This window comes from Poeciliopsis prolifica, unplaced genomic scaffold, assembly GCF_027474105.1.
Source record: "Poeciliopsis prolifica strain line A6 unplaced genomic scaffold, Auburn_PproV2 SCAFFOLD035, whole genome shotgun sequence".
NCBI lineage: Eukaryota > Metazoa > Chordata > Actinopteri > Cyprinodontiformes > Poeciliidae > Poeciliopsis > Poeciliopsis prolifica.
The window spans coordinates 4,117,558-4,141,788 of NW_026562410.1; the positions used below are offsets into that span (position 1 = coordinate 4,117,558).

General features: G+C 38.9%; 1 protein-coding gene across 2 annotated transcripts in view; it reads left to right on the forward strand.

Annotated features, from left to right (window-relative positions):
- The window catches only part of LOC129374258 (netrin receptor UNC5D-like), a 195,475-nt gene that overhangs the window by 91,558 nt on the left and 79,686 nt on the right, over nt 1-24,231 (forward strand). For both annotated transcript variants that reach the window (XM_055052582.1, XM_055052583.1), the window contains exon 2: nt 14,604-14,810. In XM_055052582.1, coding sequence (XP_054908557.1) covers nt 14,604-14,810 — 207 coding nt within the window. The remainder of the gene's footprint in view (nt 1-14,603; nt 14,811-24,231) is intronic.

Here is a 24,231-nt window from a genome sequence, read left to right on the forward strand (position 1 = left end):
CCTTGAAAAGGTAACTTCATTTCTGGTTATTTGTTCAAAATAGTGACTGACTTCCTTAACTCACATTTACTGATTCCTCACATTTAAAAGTAACAAAAGGACAAGTCTGTCGAAATGTCAAATGTTTCTCCAAATTTAATTTAGCACCTTTGAAGCCAGAAAATAATATTTTTTTAATGTTGCATTAGTGTTTGTGTCCCGTGATTCAAGAAGATTATTATCTGTACATCAGCAATCAGCTAGTCGGCCGACCCAAGATCGATTGGTAGGTAGCGCCTCCATCCTCTACTAGGGGGCTTGTGACACTCTGTTATGTAATAATGCCACAGTATGTAATGATGTAACAAAATCTGACTTCAAAATGCAATAAAACATTGTTAATACTGCATTATGTGTTAATTGACACAAAATGTCCAGGATTCAAAAATTCTTGAATGCATTGTTCAATACTTTCTTCCATAACATTTTGCACCAGTTATGTAGCTCTTTTGTTTAGAAATTACAATGAAATAATGTGGTGCATTATGCAATGAATGATCACAAACTGTTATACTTGTATCATGTTGTTGACCCGATACATTTTTAAATTGAAACTTTGGTCAATAAATACAGAGATTTGGTCATTTAGTTGCTTTTTCAGACTTTGATCTTTTCAGTGATTTTAATTTGATAACTGGATTGGAAAGACTGGCGCCTTAGACTTCTCATCACTAATATATATATATATATATATATATATATATATATATATATATATATATATATATATATATATATATATATATATATATATATATATTAACCAGATTAGATTGATGCGTTACTGGCATCACTGGTTAGAGGTCAAAAGTTGAAAAAAAAAGGGCCAAACTTCAATGGCGAGCTCAACTGAGTCAACAAAAACACAACACCAGGTCCCATTAAAACGGTGAGTCAACATCTGTGGTTGTAACAAAGGCAGCCTCAGCTGCACCGGTTGATTTTCACTGATCCTGGACCACATTAAAAAAAAAACACCTGCTGCACAGTGCACTAATGCTCGATTCGACAAAGCAGCAGTGTAACGCCACAGGAACTCACAGGTGGTCTCTGCTGTTGAGAATTTGGCAGCGTTGCCTGCTGTGGGTGGTTCAGTGAACCCCTTAGACCTTTGTATTCATGTCCCGTGGTGGTGTTGTTGTTTTTTATTTATTTGAGTGCTGCTGTGTAGAGTTTGGAGCTCATGTTAATGTTTTGGTTTCTTTGTGAGTAGCCTGGATGATGTTTAGCATAGGACTTTTCAGGCTTAATTGGGAAAACTCAGTCATAACGGCAGAACGTCAGCTGAACTTGTTGGGTTTTCATTTGGTGACACAACACCGATCCACATCCAAATTAAACCTGGGTGAAGCCGCCCCCTCAGCTCCCACCTTCTTCAAATCAGACAAAAATGGTGCCAAATGTTTGTCACATTTGTGCTGGTTTGTGCAGCTAAAAAAAAAAATTTGTGCTGCGATCATGTTGAAGATATTAAGAAATGTTTCCAGAGATCATGAGAGGTTAATCTTCAGCAAATCATACAAAACTGGTGTCACTCAACTTGACTATGTTTGTGCTGGTTTGTGCAGCAAAATGTTTTGATTGTGCTGCTTTGGCTTTGATAAAATTAATGAAATTGTCAAAGTTTTTTGCTGTTTATTTTAACGTTATAAAATTTGATTGTTGACCTGTTGACCTTTAAACTCCCATTGATATCTTCAAAGCCAGAGCAGCACAAACAAAACATTTTGCTGCACAAACATAGTGAAGTTGATTGACACCAATTGTGTCTGATTTGCAGAAGGTAGTGGGGTGCTGGCTGACCTTTCATGACCTCTGGAAAGATTTATTAATATCTCTAAAATGATTGCGGCACAAAAACAAAACAAATTTGGCTGATTTGAAGAAAGGGGGCGGGGCCAACTTCACTCCAAAACAGCCATTCCTTCCTGCCAGCAGTAAGAGGGAAACTTTTTTTTTCTTAATTTTTTAATTTAGGATTGGTGTGTGATCATCCCTAAGGTAAAAGTGCTTATAGAGACTTTATCATCTGACATTGCAGCACATTTAGAGAAAATAATGCATCGCTTTGAATGCCTTCTCTTTGCCAAATAATGTTTTTGCAATAAAAACCCAGAACACAATAAAAACATTTAACATGAGGCCAAGAGCTGGAGTGTTCACTCTGTCACGTTCTCTGTAAAAGAAGCAGAAAAGTTGAACTGAGATGTGCTAACTTTTACATCTGCGGGATCCGCTGAGACCTCAAGTTTTAAATGGAAGTAAAAAGGCAAACATCTCGACAATATGCTGCCTTCCACCATCAATCTGGAACATTATACCAAGTGATTATTAATGACAACACAGAATGAGTTCCCCCCCACAACCCCCCCTCACCCCCCAAGTCTTTTGCTGAAGACTTAAGTTTTTTTTTTTAATGTGCTACATTTTTTTCCTCACTGCCCAACATTTATTAATAATGCAAAACTGCTTTAATGGAAATAAATTTTGATACTACGGAGTTCCCCTCGAATAAGGGCCACACAGCGGTAATTTATTCATAAATCCATTTGATGATAAAGTCCCGCTCGCATCTGTGGTCACAGTCGAAGCTCTCAGGAAAAGTGAGTGAGTGAGGGGGAAAAAAAAAAAAAGAGTTATTGGGAGGATTGTTTTCTGGAATCTTACTTATTTATGAAGACTCCTTGCAAAGTGCACTCACATTAGAGAGAGCTGTCAGGATGCCAGCGTGATGGCAGCCAAAGTCGTATGCGCCACACAATGCTCCTAATTATGTCTCTGTCTCCTCTCTGTCAGAAAGGATCAAATGAATCAAAGCCTATATGGGAAGGAGTAAGTAAGCAATTATGTTCTTTTGTCTGCTATCACTGCCAGTCAACAGAGGCTGCGGCTCTAAACGACGCCGGAGCAAAAGTGGAGTGAGAGAGCTTTGATAGATGAAGTAATAATTCAGCCGGATACAACATGTTAATAAAGGCGCACCGTATCTCCGTTCGCCATCGCTCAAAAGTGACTCCGCTGGTCATGCGATACGGGCAAAGAAAGGGGATGTAATCCCGTCATCTCGTAGTTTGACGATTGCTTGGCATGTCACCCCGGTTCTCCTCTATTGTTGATGTTAATTAAATTCACGGAAGAGGTGAAAAAAGGTTAAAATGACACCATTTAATTTCAATCTCACTGCGAATCTGTAGATATTGTTTCCAATGTTTGTGCTTGTTGAAATTTTTGTAAAAATCCAAATTATATCGACCATACAGAAGTGTTCTTATAGTGCCTTGCATACAAAGAACCATTGTCTGGACTTTGACTAGCCCGTTGAAACACATGAAAATACTATTTGATACAAAACATTTGTTTGGTTTATATGAGAAAAATGGTATATTTCATTTCAGCTTCAGGTTTTTTCCTAGGTTTTCTTCCAGTTTGGTCCTTTATGTAGCTCCATGTATCTCAGCCAACTCCGACCATGGTGCATGTTGTGGAAAAGCGTCCTCATGGTAGTAGATGACTCAGGAAGGCAAATGCTTGCGCCACATTTTCTTCTTCAAAATTAAAAAAAAAAAGTCTAAAAATACAGATGCGTGCCACACTTCTAATTGTTATAGCATGAATTTGAAAACCATCTGTTTTCCTCCTTCTGCATCACAATTGTGTAGTTGGTTGTGGTCTCATAATGCTATCCCAGAAACTTTGGTGCTTTGTAATGTGACAAAGTGTGAAAATGTTAAGGGAGCTAAATACTTTTTAGAGACTTGGATTATTTAGACCTGTTTTCTCCTTGATATGTCATTGCCCTACCATATTTGTATTTATTTCTGGCTAATGCAAATCCTAACAACTCATTCTTTTTTTCTAATTGTGTTTAAGTGTGACGCCATCCACTCCATCCGTCCAACTTCTGCCAGCTTTTGCTCTTCAAAGGAAACAGCAAACCTTGAACAACACATCATGTCTGTCAGACAGTTATTCCTATTTTGAAAAAAAAAAAACCTAAAAAGGTTGTTTTTAGGTTGTATGGCGCAACATGTGACAGTTGCGCCACGCAGGCGCAACTGTCACATGTAAGAACAGACCTTTTATCCAACACGGTGCCGCTCACTATTGATGGCGAAGCATTTTTCGGTGAAGAAAAGCCAAGTTGACACTTTTGGCCGGATCTGAAAGGGATTATCTTCTCACTCTGAAAAAAAAAACCCTAAGTCCGTAGCTTATTTCTAATACTGTACTTTTTTAGCTACCTTTTCTCGTGTGAGTTTGTGGCGGAAACGTCTTCGAGAGGGATCATCAAACACGGAAGGCGTATGCAAATGCATGTGACATTTATTGGGATAAGTTGTTTTCCCTCTTAATATCAATCTGAGAGTGAACAAGTCCTATAGAAGGGTGGTTGATATTATAGAGGGCTTTTTTTTGTCAGTTTGACATCCAGGTAACCCACTTTTGCTTCAGCATGTTTACTCTTTGATTATCGGGAGAGCTGAGGGAAGCACTATCTCTCAGCTGCCAAAACCAGGCTGGCAGGCTGTCACAACACAGATGAAGACACATATACCACCTGGGTGTTTGTATGCTGTACACACACACACACACACACTAAGGTTGTGTGCGTGTGTGTGTGTGTGTGTGATAGCATATCCACACAGCGGCAGACAACAAAACAAAAGACAGTAGCATGTTTTTTGTTTTTTTTGGAAACAGACATGTTTTTGCTGCTGCTTTTTAGAGAAGCAGAATATGAATTCATAGAGGGATTTTGTATGGCGTCATGACAACACGAAGCAAACCAGGTCACAATATTTTTTATTAGAAAAAAAAAACAGCTAAGTTTGTGAATCCAATTATACAATGTTAGCATATGGACTAATTAAATCTGGATCTCTGGATACATTCTGGTCAAAACAGACGCAATTATTGCTGCTTTTTTTTTTTTTTTCACAAATTAACCCCCAACTTTTTTCCCCCCCTTTTTTTTTTTTTTTTTGCAACAAAGCTCCTCCAGCCACAGGAAGCAACAAAGGAGACATTTTAAGGGCCCTATTATATGATGGGGTCTTTAAAATGACCCCATTTTAGGCACAGTGAATTCTCATGGACTGCATCAGAAGGTCAACAGAGATTCACAGACTGGAGTTTTTTTAGCTTCGTTTTTTTTTTTTTTTTTTAACAAATTATTGTCGTGGCCATCTGCAAATTGGCAGGTTCTGAAAAATTGGCAGGTTCTGAAAAATCATTAAAGACCAAAAAGCAAAAATTGCTGCAATCAATGCCATTGAATCACTTTTTTTTATCATTATTATTTGCATCCTTGGCTTCAATTTCCATGGCTCAGGGTGCTGCCAGGAGTCGCCTAAATTGCATGAATATTTAGAATTTGAAGGCTAAAGGATAGAGGCCCATCACAAGGCTTATAAACAATTAGATCTCTGATATCTCTGTTTAACTTCAGGTCTAACCCTTGCTGTCTGATTTTATTTACAGTGATTAAAGAATTACAAAGAAAATCATTTTGACCAGCCTATGGAAAGGCTTTGATCTAAACCGCTCCATGTGTCATGCGTTTGTCTTTTGGAGTTGCAACAAGTTTTCTACAAAAAAGTGTGGCACTCGTTCGCTCCTCCAGACTTACCAAGAATATAAGCTTAGAGGATCCGTGAAATGGAGTCTAACTTTGGTATTATTGATAATGTTTTACTTAGAAAAAGAAATGGTTTCATGGATGAACACAAGGGGGGGAAGAAGTTGCATAAACGGGAAACAGAGAATCAGGGCAGAGTCAACATTTGTTTATTTTTGTTTTGATTGGACATCTGGCATGTGTTTCGGGAAAACTGTCTCTGCTTGGGAATGCTCGAATCGTGGCACACATGCAATCAGCACAAGCGTCAAATGTGCTGCTGTGTGTGCGTGTGTGTGTGTCTTGGTTCCTGGGATGACAGATGAGAGGTTTCGCATCAATATTTGAACAAACCGCTCTTGCATCTCTTTCTGTTGAGACCAGGCAGTTTTTTTTTTGTTGTTGTTGTTGTTGTTAAAGGGACTGGGAGTCACAGCGGACATTCGCTCCTGCAGAACAGACATCGTATGTTGGAGTGGAGGTTTAGATTTTAAGGTGTTTCTTTTTGTCTTAAGTTTCAGTGGAGCTTTGCTCAACAACAAGCAGGAAATGGATCTGTGCAGACGTTTCACCCACACCTCATTCGTCGGAGAGCGTTTGTGTACATCCAGGAGATGCAAACACCATCTGGTTGTTGGGTGGGAAGAGCCTGATGTGCTTGGGTGACAAACACTAAACATGACCCACATAGTCAGAATAGAGTCTGTTAAAACGTGGAGTATTCAGTTTTTCGCTACTTTTTTTGAATGTCTTTTAAAGTACTTCCCTTATGATGTGGCTGCAGTTGCATTTTACGTTCAGCATGTTTGAAGATCTTCTGAATTAATGCATTTTTTTTCTCTCCACCTTCTTGCCACGGACACGTATGATCTGAACAGATGCTCCCCCAGTGCGTCTCACTATCCTCAACACCCACCTGTCATCTGCTTCGGCAATCTCCTGCCACCTCCACCTCCTCTGTTAGCTTCACCTCTGCTCCTCAGACTGGCCCATCCATCTGCTGCACGAATTAGTGTCGATTCTGCCTATGAGGCGCCCACCCCATCCGCCTGTATATAATTAATGCAGTGTTGACCATTGCCAAGCTGTATTTATTCATGTATTTACACAGACACACTTTATGAAAGTCACTGTTTACAACAAGGCGACCATAATGATTATCAGATCTGCAAATAGGTCTCTCTTTCAACAGGAAATTGTTTCTTAAACCTGGTAGGCAAAAGTTACTATGGTTAAAAAATATAATAATGATAATGATTTTGGTGCTGATTCTTAATTGGGAAGCTCAGCAAGTTATTAAATGATTTGTTTAATCCATGTCGAAGCCATGATACATAATACTGCTGTATGGTTGTTGGGATAAGTGAGGGCTCCCTGCTTTTGTACTATATATAAATCAATCAAGTTTATTTGTACAGCACATTTCAGCACCAAAGCAGTTCAAAGTGCTTTGCATCATAAAAACACAAAAATACAGTCATTGAAGAAACCACATAGTGAACAACTGAGAAAACCATTAAAGATCACATTTTGCTAAGTGCCATTGTGACATATAAAAATGCTGGTCGGTGTTTCATTTGTTATGTCTCAAAAGCAACTCCAACAGGTGGGATTTTAGTCTAGATTTTAAGGAACTCTGTGTTTAAATCTGAATGTTTGTTTCAGATTTGTAGTGGATAGATGCTGAAAGCTGCTTCTCCATGTTTGGTTCTGGTTCTGGGGATGCAAAACAGAACCAGAACCAGAAGATCTGAGAGGCCTGGAAGGTTGATACAACAACAACAACAACATAGTTATATAAAGTATTAAAAAACAAGTATAATTTTCATTATATGGTGTGGAAATAATCACACAGGGGAGTGACCCAGGAAAAAGTGAAAATGTATTGTTTTTTTGCTGTTGACAAATTTCCCTCTCATTACTCTTCATGCCATAAAATCTTGGCATATATTAAGCTAATAAAAACTGAGGGGAATCACCACCCTGAGAGCAAAGGGATGCACAAATACATTTACAAAAACTTCTTTTTTTTGCTCACATACTTTCAGTTCGTCTAAATTAGTGCAAAGTCATAGGAGCTAAGAAACATTCATCATCCACAACCAAAAGCTGCTCTCATGCAAGTCAAGACAAGTTTATTGTTGTAGCACATTTCAAAATGCTTTGCACCATAAAAACGCATTTCAGTAAAGAATATGAAACAAGCAATAAACATTGCATCAGAATAAAAAGCATTTACTTTTTGTTAGGCACAACTAAAACTGTTCACTGTGGAGAAATCTATGACATACACACATATATATACAAAGAAAATATGTCTTTATGTTTTAACTTTTATTAAATGTATTGATAAAGCCATAACTTAAAAATAAAACCTAAAAAAAATCATTCTGTTGTGTTTTCATGCCGTAACAAATTAGAGCATTTTAATTTGGCATATAATTTATTTAGGTAAAACAGGTTATTATTTTTTTTATTCTTGCATTGAAGGTGAATTTGTCAGTAGACAAAATAAGATTCCGTTTCTATAGAAATCCGTAGCGAATTAGCATTTTTAAAGAAGCGAAAAGAAACCCAGCATTTCACGTTGGTGTGGAACCATTACTATAGGTGTGACATAAAACCAAAAACGATTTGGAAAAGCCTGACTTGATGCCAAAAATAAAAAAAGTTTCAACTTTGCAGAAGCTGCTGAAATACAGCAAGGGGAACAAATGATCTCATTTTCTAATCTGGATATTTACACTTGCATTGCTTGATACCTACATGACTTCAATTAGGAAAACTTATCATTTCCACCTTTGTCTGCCTGCTGTGTGAACAGATGTAGGAACAAGTCACGACGCCTCTGGTTCTTCTTGACACGAGTTTAACATGCAGCGGAAGTAATGCAGGAAGGAATATCGACGGCATAATTAGTCTTTACCATTTGCAAATCTTTCATTTTGAATTTGTCCTCTCTCCTCTTCATATCGGATTAATTACAATAATGTACTGCGAAGAGGCAAATAAATTGCTGACACTCAGAGAGTACAACTGCAAAACACAGAACTAAAGTGTAATTCATCGGTTACTGTCGGTTCAAAAGCAAACGTGAACATTTTTCCATCCTCATAAATTCTCTTGGAAGGGATCTGTGTCAGCAGATCTGGTTTGAATGTTGACCTTATAATGACATGAGCGTAAATATCTCTAAACTTTGTCTGCCGCAGAATCTCAACCTTCAGGGCTTCCGGGATTGGACTGAGATATTTAGTTGTGAGTCCAAGTTCCTCAATGAGACACTATTCGATTTTCAGATCTCAACACTTGGCAAATGTTTGACACAGATTACTTTGGATTCTTTTTGACACATGTAGTTAACTTCCTGAACCTTTAGATGGTTTACCCAACTATAGCGCGAGTTGTTCTGCTCCGCTTTGATCTCTGGTGCAAACCGAATCCCGTCAGCGGAGCCAAGATCAGCTGCTGATTTTCAAGCTGTGGATGAAACGCCAGATGATTGAAGTCTTTGTTCCTCTTTCCAACTTGTTCGAAAGACACTCTAAGATGTAAGACAACAGCTATCAGTGGTTTTCATTGACGTTTTCTGCGAATCACACCCCTTGGGAATTTACTAAAACTATTAGTATTGGTTTCACATGCATAATATGTAAAGTACTGTCTACCATAGGATTGAGTTGCTTTGAATTGTTTCTGTTTCTGGGATGCGTTTTTTTTTTTTAAGATATTTCGAGATCTGGTACAAAAGAGAAATGTACTTCACCATGTAACTCTGTTCTGATTTTCTGCACACTTTTTTGTCCTAATTTTGCATTTTCAGTGCTTCATTAATTGGTTTTCAGTTTAATGATCTACAATAAATTCTGTCTTCTGTTGTTTACCAACTGAAATGTTGTTCACAGAAACATCAAAATTTCTGTTTTTATGTTATTGCATTGGTTAAAATTATTCATCTGTCACTATTGTATTGCCAAATAGCACTTCATAATGTGTGGGATTAATGCCATACTGTCTGATTGCACACTTTCTGGAACAGGCTGACCTTGTTGCAGCACAGTTCACTTTCTGTCTAAGGAAGCACAAACCTGACATGAGTTGTACATGTCGAGAAATGTTTGTTGTTTTTGTTCCTGTTCTCGGTTGATCGATCAAGTATCCTCTCTGCATTTCAGACCTACTCCGGCCATTATGTACTGCAGGAGAAAGACAGAGAGAAAATTCAAAATTTAACACTTACTTTATAATTCATTGACAATTCGTCCTTCAGGCTAAAGAAGACGAGGGGCAATCTTGGTGGTTCCGTCATTCAGAACGGGTCGGTAACTGCACACCTCGTAGATACGGCGTGAATGTGTGAAGAGACGTTTAACGGTGAAAGATTTATAAAGGTAATGAAGCAAAATGCTGAAAATTATTACAGGAAATGATTCCAATCACATTCTGCAGATTTTCAAGACAAAAATACTGCGAGTCGTAAACGGTTCTGTCTGCAGCACAAGATCCACGCAATATATGTGATGACATATAAAACTTAATCAGATATTAGAAACAGCACATAAGGCTGAAGAGTTGATTTCTAATACAAAGAAAGGTATTTTTCTTGGAACTGCTACCACAGTGCACTGAAAAACTAGCTTACACATTCAAAATTCTGTCATATTTCAACAAAAATAATATAGTTTTCCTCTGAATTTCTTTTTTGTGGTAGTAGCAAACCCCTGCGTAGTCACAGCTGCAGGTCTTCCCGGTTAACACATCGAGAAACCAACATTTCTGCCTTGTATTTGTTGAATTGCTCAATTTTTTAACATAGCAGTAACAACCCGTCAAAACCTGCCAGTTTGATTTGGGTTTCTCATGGTTTCCTTTCAGCAGCGACATTTTTACGCCATTCTCCCATAAATGACAGATTTGTTGAGTGTCTCACGAATATTAATCCTATTGACAATTGACCTCACCTGAGCTCTGTTTGCCTCAGAGCTCCTCCAGTTCTCTACGCTGATTATTACCATCAACATTCCTTAATTTATTCTTTCTTTTATCTATTATTATCATGAACATCCTCTTTGCCAAGTCAGTCAACTTAAGTTGACGACTATATCTTTATATTTCAGTGTTCAAAATTCAATAGATGCTCAAAGCTTTGAATATAAGTTGGTGACCTAAAACCTATTTTCAACTTATAATTTTTTTTAACTTTATATCATGTTAGAACGTCATTAACGCTTGCTCATGCAAAGCGCCACCTATTTAACTAAAATAGCTCCTCTAGACTAGCAGCAGCAGTAATTACCAAACACCTAGTAAAATTGCAGATCTGCTGACCTTATCATAAAATCTACAATCTTCCTAACAATACCTGTAGACCGCATGGAGAGGCATTGTTGAGTTGTGCAGAACGCAGAGTGTCTGAAACAATAGGAGCTTCTTAAAGAGACAGGCCAATTTCAAGGCATCAGACACAGCTACAATTTGAAGTCACATTTCTTTGATGTTGTTTCGACATATAGCTCTTACGTTACAACCAAAGGAAATATAGTAATTTGGTTGTGGTATAAAATGGCACTCTGTGCCTGTATCCCCCTTTAATGAAATATGTTTTTGTCGTCGAGTTTCCCCGACTTTTTAATTTAGCGTGTAATGAGGTCGAGTGTTTGCTCCGTCTAACAAAAAACACTCCTGCTTCCTTGACAAGTTGCTTCATGACTAGCGTGTATTTCCTGCAGAAGCCTTTATGTGCAAGGCAGACACAGAGGCAGAGAAAGAGAAAGAAAATAGAGCCATCATTCAGCCCTTTGGCAGTGATATGTTGTTTTCTCTCTGAGTTGGCTAAATGTATCTGTGCCCCTTATGTGTTATTGCCAGACGGAAGCATTGGTTGTAGATCATTCTGAAAACTGTGAAGCACAGGCCTCAGCGGTCTCCTGAATGGCGGCGGGGAAACATATTGTGGTAAGATGAACCAATAACCGCCCTGCACCAACCCCAGGATGTAAATGAGAGGATGTGGTGAGCATGTCAAGCGGCATCACACTTCTTCACCAACCTGCTCTGCACAGCCTTATCCCAGTGTGGTTTAAAATAGTACGCTGCAACAGAAATATCGCCGCCGCTACTCCGCTCTGCTGTTTGTGATTTATATTCATCAATTTCATGACCGGAGACAATGTTATGCACTTTCCAGGGACAGTTAAGTGTTTGTAAGCCTCACGTGTCGACACCAGCCTGGGGTTAAATGGCACCGGTTTCCTTTCATGTGTCTCTCTTAATCTGTCTGCCGCGAAACATCCCAGCGGCTAAATGGAATAGAAAAACCAGAGCAGTGAACAGACTGCTAACAGCAGCAACATCTGAAATCATCTCTGACGTTGATATCGGTATTAGTTGTCTCACCGGTGTTGAGCTTTGCTGTTGGTAGGCCAAAATAACATGGGACCCGATCCATTTATCTGATGTCATGATTGCGAATGGCTTTAACTGGGATTGACAGCCGTTGTATTTAGGTGTTCCCGTTCTCATCTATCGTTGCCTGAATGCAAAGTCATGTCTGTGTTTTGCATCCATCCAAACACAAACACACCTTGTCAGTTCTGCCCGTGCAAAACAAAGAGGAGCACTCCATACAAGAAAAGCTTGCCTGGGGCTAGACATTTTGAAATTAAAAGCATGTCTCTTTGTTCAGCTCCCGTTCCACGAACGCGGCAGAGAATGCGAACGCGTCCCACAGAGGGGGGAGTCGAACAGCGAGCAAGTTCTGTGATTTTCACAGCCGGGGAATCACAGAGAGTCTTTTATCCATTTCCCTCCATCAGGAGACATCCAGTGAGGAAAGGTAGGAGGATGGGATTAGCTGGAGAGGGGTGGGGGGGGGAGAGAGAGAAGAAAATGAGAGACTGGGTTCCCTAATCCTGATGGGCTTTTCAGCAGTACAACCACCACTGTGGGGAAACATGGAGTGTGCAGTGGGGAGGTGAGAGTGTATGGGATGGTTTGCCTCAATAAACTCTTCACACTTGCATGAAAGATGTTCCACCAAACTAGCGGATTAGTCAGAGTATAATTACAGTTGTGGGACTCAGAAGCAGCAGAAACGTGCGCCGACTGAAACAGCCCTCAGACCGGCAGAGGAAGGAGGGAGTAATGACTGCTAATGTGCTGCCAGCACCTCGTCTGCGAGTTCCTCCACTGAAGCAACTGTTTTTAGTGATGCAGATCAACCTTCGTGTTAAATGGGAACATGTTCGTCACTGCAATCATAGAGCTGCACGATATAAAAAAAATCACAGTCGTCCTCTTAGTGATATGCCCACTGCTGCGGTTTCAAAGGACTACTTTGATGCAGTATTCGAGAGGATGTTACATTTCAAGTGTAATACGTTTATGCTTCATATGCAAGTCACACACCATATGTATTGAGACGCCCATCCAAATCATTGAATTTATTTGTTGCAATCACATTCATGGCCAGAGGCGCTGCGTGATGTAAAATGCTTCTATAAACTCTAATGAACAGAAAAGTCACACTAAGCTAAGGGGATCTGTAACTTAAGGCATGGACCTGTGGAATGAACTCCTTTGTGAAATGTTCTTGCAACTACAAATTCCCTTGACTTCCCTGCGCCGTCATTGCGTAATGGGAAAAGCCAATGCTGAATCACCAACTGTGTGCAAAGTCAATAGCTTCAGTCTTTTCAGATTACAGCGAGAGCAACAGGTAAAGAGTTTGATAAAAAAGAAAAAAAAAGAAAAATTGCCAAGGAGGTGCATCATACCTTACACCACCAAGTGCAAAGTCAAACCTCAGATGCAATTAAGTGAAGCCTGGCACCAGTGGACTCTATCAATCATGCCTCTCTGGGTGTTTTCACACCTGATAGTCCAGTAGAGACGGTTCGATTGGGGACAAAAATTGCAACATTTGTTACGTTTTCAGCTGGTGTTGCTGCTGTTCTCTTTCACGCTGCTTTGTGTCAAATGATCCAAAGCCTTGAAAGACCTGTTCCTCCCTCACATGTGGTGGAGCTGCACCAAGAACCGCTGAAATAAACGACAGAAAAATCTCTGACGAAGCAATGAGTGCAACTTTTTTCTTTATGAAATGTAAACAAAAATAGAGCAGAGTCAGATTTTAGTGGTTGTAGGTTTTCTCTTTTGTTGTTGGTGAAAGACCATTTTTCCAGCTAACGATAAACTCACAAGCTTGTTTTGGTTATATTCAACCAGAATGCATTGCGCTACAATCTGCTTCCCTCTAGAGGTCTCTAGTCTGCTTGGCTTTCACATATGTATTTGAACCACACTAGAGTTCACTTCAACCAAACCGGGACCGAGATTCTTAGGCAGACCGGCGTTTGCTTATTTTGGTCTGCATCAGCGTGCGATGACACATTCACACCTCCCCAAATGTGCCAGACTTTCTAGGCAAATGACCCAGAATGTGATTAGAGTGGATTGAACGGGGCTGGAGTGAATCCGCCCTCTGTCTGAGAATATGATGAACGAGTCTTTGTTTGGAAGTTACTAATGGTGTGAATTTTGGTGGAGATTTTGTCTTGGCACCATTTGTCAATGGGGAAAGACTTGAGTCCTTACTTTTAGTGAAAGGAGCACTTACTGCTGCAGCAGAGAGGTTTAGAAAAATCTACAAATGACCATTTTCAGTTTCGAAGCGTCTGTGCGTCAGTGGATAAACCAAGGCATTGGTCTTTGTTTTGTCAAAACTTTAGGAGTCATTTGTATTGATGACATGTCAGAAACTGTGTGCTTCGTTTAGGGATATGGACGTGTGAGTTTTGTGGGACACACAGAGTCCTGACTTTCAAACCAATCAAGAAAGAAACCAATTGTTTTACTGCCAGAAATAAACACGTACGACATCAAATGCGTTTTGTTTATGGAATCCATTTCACTCTTCTCTTCTTTCCATTTTTTTTCCTCCCTTCAGGTCCCAGAGGTGAAGCCTTGCAACATGGCCAGTCTGGGACCCTGCCGCGGTTCTTGGAGGAGCCCGTTGACGCCTACATCATCAAGAGCAACCCCATCAAGCTCCGGTGTCAGGCCCGGCCCGCGCTCCAAATCTTCTTCAAGTGCAACGGTGAATGGGTTCACCAGAGCCAGCACATGTCCCAAGAGCACACCGACATCGTGACAGGTATTTCAGCCTTAATGAACACATGATGTGTGTGTCAAAGGAAGCCATGTAGGAATTGGCTGGTTGATGCATAGTCTCAACAGTCCAAAAATGAAAAAAGCCCGACACTGTCCTTTATTTGGCGTTTCATTTGTGGGGAATGTAAGAGAGAAAAGTAGCCAAGAGCTTGCAGGGTTAAATTAATTTGCTGAGCATTTAGAAGCGCCACTGTGTGCTGCAGGTTGGTCTCTGCCGCTCACGTCCTCTTCCAGCAGTTCTCTCAGCATTCACGGTGAAACCACTGTAAGTGGTTCACAATATGCCTACATGTCTGATGTTAAATCTACTAATAAGGGACATGAATCACCCAGCAGACCCACTCTGACGTAAACAACCCATGCCCATAGACCAACAGTGGTGTCTGCACCCCACTCAGACATATGCAGCATAATCCACTTTCATGCCCAACCACTGAATTACTTTGATAAATATTGTCCTCTATGGCCATCTCAATCTTCGCCTGCACTTTCAAGCCCACCTAACCTGTTCTCCATTTGCACTTCTGTACCTGTTCCACTTGCACTGTCTCTTTTCAAATAGTGCATAATGTGTATGCCAGCAGCACTTGGTGTGCTGAGGCTTGAATGTAGTTCCTTGCAAGTCACTTTAGATAAAAGCATCCGCTAACTGAATGAATGCAAATTCCAGGTTGAAATAAAAAAAAATGAAGAAGAAGAAGAAGCCAGAAGGGCTTTGTAATTTTTCAGCAGATTTTTTATTTGGATTTTAGATTAGGACTCTTTGAGTGTTGATTTTTACTGCTTTCTTCTGTTTCTACCTTGCACCCAAACTGATGAATAATGTATGGAGAAGACCAAGAATGAGCCCAGGGCTTTGTTTGAGGTTAGGAAGAAATTGTGTGGAAATTTTTTTTCACCTTTTTTTGTGTTATTTTCCTCTAAAACCAATCTGAGAACAGATTTTGGCATCCAGAACAAAAGTTGGGAATAACATTGTAACGAACTGGCATTCATGCAAAGTCACGCCTTTGTAATTGTATGATGATGGCATTTTCAGTTGTTAACCTTTTCCAATGTGGCCTCACGACGATTCTGCTCACAAAATAGTTTTCCCAACACACCTCATGTCACAATTCATCTAAACTAAAGTGACGTTGCAGCCAACTTGTTTAGTTTAGTTTAGACTTTGAACGCCATATGATTCCTGTAAGTGATGCAACTTGCTGAAACACTGTTGCTGCTGCTGCTGCTGTTGTTGTTGTTGTTGTTTTTAACTTCAAGTGAATCCATTAAAATCATAAGGAAAATGGTTCCTCTTGGAGTCCTTGGACTGTTTTTTGTTGCATCATCCCAAAGAGGGAGAGCGATGGGTGCAAGAATCCTCTCATGTTTATACATCTAACTAAAAAAAAGCATGAACATTTTCCAACAATGCACTGGAGCTGTAATTGTGTCTTTCCATGTGATACGTTAGATAAGGCACGGTGAAGTTCCTTTTTGAGAAAATCCAGTTTGACAATAGTTTGTTGTTTGGTCCTTTGGTATGCTTACATGAAAAGAATACTAAATGCAGTCAAAGGTTTCAAAGGTATTCATGCGACTTGAACTTTCCCACATTTTCACATATCACAACTAATGTATTTTCTTGTGATTTTATGTGACAGAAAGTAGCACACAACTGTGAAGAGGAGGAAAGATTCTGCACCTTCAATGTTTATTCAAATAGAAATCTGAGAATTGCTTGTATTTGCAGGCAGCCCATGATGATGCTTTGAAGAGCACAATTTCTCTCAGAAACTACATAATGTAACAAGATAATTAGTTGTTTTTGCAATAAAAAATCCCAGTCAGCCCAAATGTCAAATCAAAGGGGAAATACGAGTTTGTGTTTTAGGAGATTAAGGTTGTTTTCCTGCTGAAACGTCAAACTCAAATCTGATCCTTCTGTTCTCACAGTATGATGCAGCCACCACCATGTTTCACCATGGAGATAGACTGTCCAGTTTTTATGCCAGCCAACAGATCCTTCTTGTTTGGATTTGTAGCTTTACTAAAAATGTTCAGCCTCAGTTTTGTCTGAGGAAAGCACTTTCTTCCACACGTTTACTGTGCTTCCTACATGGCTCGTGGCAAATTGTGAAGTCGGCTTATTGTGGCTACCTCTCAACTATAAGGCTTTATTCTTGCCACCCTTGCGTGAAAAGCACTTTTATGGCGTGCACAACCGATAGCTTTATTGTCTACAGATTCCCTCACCTGAAATGTTCTGTTTTTTTCAGACTTGCCCTGGGCCTTTTGTTTGCTTCTGATCAATACTCTCTTTTTTTGCCCAGCCTGTGAATTTAGTTGTTAGTTGCCATGTATTGGTAGGTTGTCTGTGTCTAGGCCTGTCGTAATAAGCAATAGCTCAATTAATTGCATTACAAATTAAAACAAGCTTGATCATTTCCATTTGCATGATTGTTCTCGAGCTATTTCAAAGTCTGGATGACAAAATGCTTCAGACTGACTCATTTTTAAGGGACATTTTATTTTCAGAAACTTTGGGATGCATTTTATTCGCTGTTTTTGGTTTCTTTATTCATTTTGATAGAAAAATGAATAAAGAAAGAATGTCTTCCTGTTCCAATGTTAAATGTTCCATTGAAATTAAAGTTTATATACAAATTTAAGGTTAAAAAGAACCTGAACCCATGCAACACTTTACATGTATTTGCTAAGAATTTTGAAAACTGTTCTTCCACTGCCCACCTGCGCCCAGTTTTAGACTATTAAACTTCAACAAACTAAAGTGCATTGTATTTCATGAAGCAAAAAGCGGAGTATGGATACTTTCACAAGGCCTCTTGGACACTCGTTTATTTTTTGATTTTATTTCTTTCAGTTTTGATGTCCGCTCAGGATTACCTCCATTTTTTTCATCACTTCCTTTGCCGCTATTATTTGTGCAGCAGTGTTAATGGTTCACTTAAAAGACAGCGGTGAGCAATAGCTCCCACCAGAATTAACAATGGACCTCCACAGTTTTACTGCCTCTAGTGTTGTTTCATAGCTTTACTTCCATCTGGCTCCATGTCGACAGTCACACAGTTTCCTCTGGGAGAGATGCAGGAAGGGGGAAGCGGCTGCGCAGGAGTGTATCTCATAACCTAACAAGCTCTGTTGGGATCTGGACTTTGTCAGGATCTATCCCTTTAGCCGCAGCACGCAGGAGAACTGAACAGAATAGATTTCAAATGAATGTATTTTTTTATCACTCCTTAGTACATGCAAGTGTGAGCGAAAAAAAAAACAGAAAAGAAAAGAAATCCGATTCTGTCACAGAAATTAAGTATATGAGCTGTTCCCAGCAAGTGCTCAAGGCTGTTTTCTGTCACTTTAAGACGAGCTGAAAGGGTAAAAAAGTGCTAAAAAAAAAAAAAAAAAGAAAAAAAAAAGAAGGCAGCTCTTGCAAAGTTAGAATTTAAACCCTACTTTACGTGCAGAGGCAGGATGAAGCGTCAAAACTTATTTTACCTGTGGAGGCGTACATGCCAGCTGAATGCATTTTAGGACCTTTGCTCTACCTTGTCTTTGGTGCAGCTATGATTTTATGAAAGCAGCTCAATTAAGATGTGTATTTTGATAAGAAATAACTGAAAATCAATGTCACATCCATGCATCGCTTTGACTATGTCTTTTACTGTATGCACTCTGAATCTTTGTAGGAGATCATCGTGCATGGAAACATTTTATCTTTTCATACAGTAATGAAACTGTCTTGATGTTTAGAAATGCCTTTAAAATGCCAACCTGCAGAATTACAATGTTTAATTTTCAGAAAGTGTTCAATAGTACAATTGAAAACAATAATTGTAGACTCATCTTTGCAGAGGATTTCACACTAAGGTGGGAAGATGTGATCACTTAGCTGAATACGTAACAAATCATAAACACTGCATTTTTTATTATAATAATAGTAATAATAATAATAAAAATATATGGTGCTGATGTTTAATACTATATGTTTTTTTTATTACCATTAATAGACAAAAAAATATAACCAGAAACCCCAACCAGCCTGTATTGTAAAACAGTAAGATCAGAGCATCTTCAAAAGGAGAACAGAGAGTACTGAGGGCTAAGAGGGAAGGGGGAACAGCTGTTCTTTCAATATTTTATTTTTTGAAATTATTTGCCAGGACCTCTCCAGAAGTTTTGACTATCTTTAGATCCATGAAGGAGCGAGTTGATTCAAAGCTCGAGATCTCACATAGAAACTACCAACCAGACACCAGGGAGGGAGCCTGTCTCTCACAGTCTGTCTGTTTCATATTATAAAAGCCCTAACATCAAACTCCGTCTGTCAGTCCCTCCTTCTCCTTTACACTGTTAGTCTCTCTGCTCTCAGTGAATCAGAGTGAGATACAGGAATATGAATAATAAAAAAAACACGACTTTAAAGTAATATGGAGAAAGGAAATAACAATGAAATGCTATCCACCACAATGTGATAATGATGAGACATCTTTTAAGTTTTATTTCTAGACTACCCCAAATATTGGGTTGTGATTATTCCATGCTAAGAATGTAATGTTGTGTTTGATCTATTTTACATTAAGCTAATGAAATGCTACATTTTGTCTTGATTTTGTTAAATCATCACCACGGTTAACGATCGTCTTGGCCGACATAACTTCCTCCTCATCCTGTTACATTCTTTGATCTTGCTCAGCTTTAATGTAAGTGGCTCTTTATTGACTCACTGTCTCTGTTATGTAAGCAGTGCAAAAGAAGTGGGAGAGTTTGAGAAATAGTTTATGAGAGTCGTTAAATTAATATGTATGCGCCATTGTGTTTATGGACACAAAGCTCAGAGATTTCATTTTTCAGCTCTTTGGGTATATTCAATATCCATGTTGCTCGTTGTTGAGTTCGTGAACTTAAATTTGATTTTCCATATTAAAACTGGCTAACATCACGACATGAACGGTTATTTGACCAACGCGTTAAAGAGATGTGTCCTAACACTCGACTCTAGAACCAGAAAGAGACAAGAAAAAAAATCCAGGATTTATTGAGACAATACCTGTCAGCAAATTTTGACCGTGACTATAGCTGTGATCGGTTCAACGGCCCACTGATGTGTTTCAGCCCTTTTTTTCTGGCTGTTGGTGTTTCTTTATGATCGACCTGAAGGACCGGGTTCTGGCCTGCTGACAGGATGCAGGCTCACCTTATTGCTCTTTTTCGAGAGCCGTAACAAACCAAACGAAGCAGCACGAAATATGGTGTGAAAACTGGAAATGAACAATGCTGATGCGATAAATACATAGAAAATATGACAATTAGATGAGGGTATACAGTCAAATTGTTAAAAGGTAGATGAAAACCAAGCTAACCAAACCAGTTGCTCTGCCATTTAATGCACCTAGTCTTTTACATTGGAGACAAAGTATTTTATGCTCAATAAAAATGGCATTGTTTACTTAAATAGTGGTCAAGAAATGTATCCTTCTTAATCCTGTTCTCCTGTTTGCACACAAACATCTTTTACACACTTTCACACAAACCAATCTGTAAATAGCTATCTATTTATCTATCTATTTATCTATCTATTTATCTATCTATTTATCTATCTATTTATCTATCTATTTTGCTAGCAAGTTCGATAGATAGATAGATAGATAGATAGATAGATAGATAGATAGATAGATAGATAGATAGATAGATAGATAGATAGATAGATAGATAGATAGATAGATAGATAGATAGATAGATAGATAGATAGATAGATAGATAGATAGATAGATAGATAGATAACAGAAAGTGCAGTTAAATGTTTCACAATGACATCTAAAATGAGTTGCAAGAAAAAAAGGGAATAGTTGGAACAACAGTGTATGAAAAGACCACTTGTCCATTTGAATTATGACTAAAGAATATCATTTTAAATCCTGTAAATTATTTTTTTCTCCTTCATTACGTCACTTCACACAGAGACGGGCTCCAAAACAAACACAAAGTGCTCTTCAGGTGTGACAGAGGAATATCTGAAAAGTCTTTCTGCATTATGCCTCAAAGGATTCTGCAAAGAATGAAATGTTCCCTCATTGATTCCAATATCACTTGATTTTTAAGAACACTGGAGATGGCCAATCCTTGACAGCCCACACTTGGATGTTCCTGCACACTCAGACAGCACTCTTCCTATTCCAAGTAGAAAATGGCTTTAAATCAAAGAACTTTCTTTGCATATCATTAAAAAACACAAAGAACAAGTAAAATGTGATGACAAGCAAAGCTTCTGTTCTAGGTTTATCTTTGACAGTAGTTTATGTATTTTGTTTACTTAAGTGTACATGAATCAATCACTTAGAAATTACAGATACATTTCCTAACAATACATATAGAACACTGTAGTAATGGAAATACACATCAGAAAAGCAAATAAAAGCTACTCTGGAGTCCTCAGACAACCATATATTCACTTTGGGCAGGCCTCCAGTCGCCAGCAGGTTAGTTAAGCAACCTTTAAATGCCAGCAGAGAAAAAAACTGGAAGTACAGCTGGATATTCTCAGGAGAACGTCCCCACTAAGCTTCAGGAGTCCCTAAACGCGCTTTATGTCCGCTCCATGCTGGCTGAGAAAGGAGAGTTTGTGTTTTTGTTTGTTGTCTTGATCATTTCATTAACATACCCTTTCTTTGTTGACCTCAATCCCTTTAAAATGTTCTCCTCGTGACATTTTGGCAGGAATATCTCTTTAAATCTGAATTTTAGCCCAGTTGCCAAGCCTGCATGTTGGCCTTAATGAGGAGTATCGAGCACTTCTCAGTTTTTGGTTTTGTTTTACTTTTTTGTTCCACAACCTGTGTCAACTTGCAGAGCATTACGAGCCTCTGGTGTGAAAATAAACACCCTTTGTCCACTGAAATACAACTTGTTCCTCATCCAGCTTCGTCTGTATTAGGCCGTGGAGCAGCTATAGATCAGTACAAGCTATTATAGTGTGGCTCAGTTGGTGGAATGGCCCCGGGGTTCTGGAGTGAGCAGGGGGCTGTAGTTATTAAAGCAGCAACCTGTGAATTAAATGGAGACAGACAAAACAACAGATGCCTTAACACTGTTTGACCAGAGGGTATACGGCAGAGGACAAAAATCATGGATATCCAAAGGCTACAAGGGAGACATATGGAACTTTACCATTATATGTTGTGCATTCTTTCCCCCTTTCAGAACACAGTGAGAAAAATACAAAGGCGTGTTGTGAAAAGGATATATAAGACAATCTGATGTTGAAATACATGGATATAGTGGACCTAAAAGATGTACACTGTCCATTTACAGCACCAGGTTTCTGCTACGTAAACATGTGAAACAATGATAAATTATTTCTAGAATTCTTTGATGTTTATGGTGAAATATTCTGCACAATTCAACTAAAACAGGAGAAATACGGTAACTGTTTTGCAAGTGTACACACACTTTAGTTCAGCGTCTCATCATGGTCTCATTACATCACATATGTTACACTTTTTTTTAGATCCACTCTGCAAAGCCGACATTGATTGTTTATGTAATGTTTTTCGGCCCGCATAATGTGTTGCAGATTAATAAGATGTTTCATACCTGTAAGCTAATCTTCTGTGACTTAATCCCCATGCCTCAGCTTTGCATGAACAGGAAGTGTCAACATGGTGTGACTCTTGGCTTCTTAAAATCCATCAGATTTTTTTTTTTTTTTTTTTTAAAACATGTCGTCTTTTGACATTTTTTCAGACTCCAGAAGCTTTTACTCTCGAAATCATTTCAGTGTAAATGAAATTGATCTCACCCTGCACTGGCATGGTGACCAGTCCAGGGTATACGCCACTTCTTTGCCAATGACCACCGCAGGTGGACAATGACTAGATTGTTTAAAAAAAAAACAATTTCAAAGTAAACCTCATGCTCTAAACAAATAGACCGTGTCTATTTAAAGCACCATCCTGCAGTGCATGTAACTCAACTCGCGCCACATCTGACAAAGCAATCACTGCTGCAACGTTAGAGGTTGACGGTACTGTCTTCTCCTGACTTGTGCTTCCTGTATTTCATGCATAGAGTCTGGAATATGTTGCGCTCAGCAGAAAGCTGGCTGACTGAATACGATTGCCATATAATTCCTTTCATCATATATCATTAGTTAAAGCTTTGGTAAACTAGTTAAAAATGTAACATGAATATAAACCAATCAACTTTTCATTTCAAAAGACTGTTTTTATTTGGATTTGTTAACGTCATGCAGTCATTGTACCTGATAATTTTCTTAATTTCAATCTTTTACTTTTTGTACTTTTACTCTAAAAAGGGGAAGTAAACGTCGGTCTCAAAGCATTAAAAGTTTTAGAAACATTTTACTAAAGAGGAGCTGGAAACTCTTTTACTTTGGTGTCGACCTGGTGGAAACACAGGAATCAGAGGTAGCGCTCCTTTAAACGCTCGACCATAAAATAGCATGAAATAGGTTGCAGAGATCCTCACATCTTCCAGGCCTCACTAGCATAATGTCTTCCAGGGGGATACAGTTTGTTCCAAATCCAACATTAAAATATGGAATAGAAATGTTAAAAATGAGGGACGTTCAAAAAGATTTGCAAGTGCCCCAAAACTCCCGCCAGTGTTGCACAAATTCCACAGCCTTCAGGAGCTCAGGGTGGATTCTCATCCTTTCTCTGATTCTGACGCTGCTAAGTTGTTTAAGTACCTCAGCTCCACTGAGAAGTCAGTCCCCATGAATATCCTGTGTGATCCTCTGTGTGATTTCATTACATAGTCATCAGCTCGGCTACTCACCACCTCATCTAGCTCATCACCGGATGGTTATCTCTTGACAGCTCAACTTCATGGCTTAGCCAAATGTCTGGCACGGAAAGTTGCAATTTGATGAAACGATTACACAGCCTGGCATTTAATGTGATGACTGGTGCCAATGACCCAGAATGCCAGACAAAATTATTTTTAGAAAATATCTGTTTTTGAATACAATAATCTCATTCGTCCCTCACTTGTTGCCCCCAGAGAACATTTGTGTGTCAACATCGCAATAAAGGGGAAATGAAAACACACAAATTTGCTCTATACAATAAAACTGTTGCTAAAACTGAGGATTTGGTTGTGTTTTTCTACTCTTTAATAAAAAGTACCATAGCTGATAATGAATAGCTTTTGCTAGTATAGGTGTTGAGTTTAAACTACCCTATGGCAAACAAATCCAAAATTAGTTTAATCACCCATAAAGCAAAGTACCGTAGGAAAGCTGGGTTCTCAGCCAGTTCACTTTTAAAAAGCCCAGAACTTAAATAACCTCCCGTTAGTCAAAGGAGGAGGAAACAATTCAGAGACTATGTTGCGTTGCCATTTTGTTCTTTCCCTCGTCCATCTCATATCCATAAATAAAC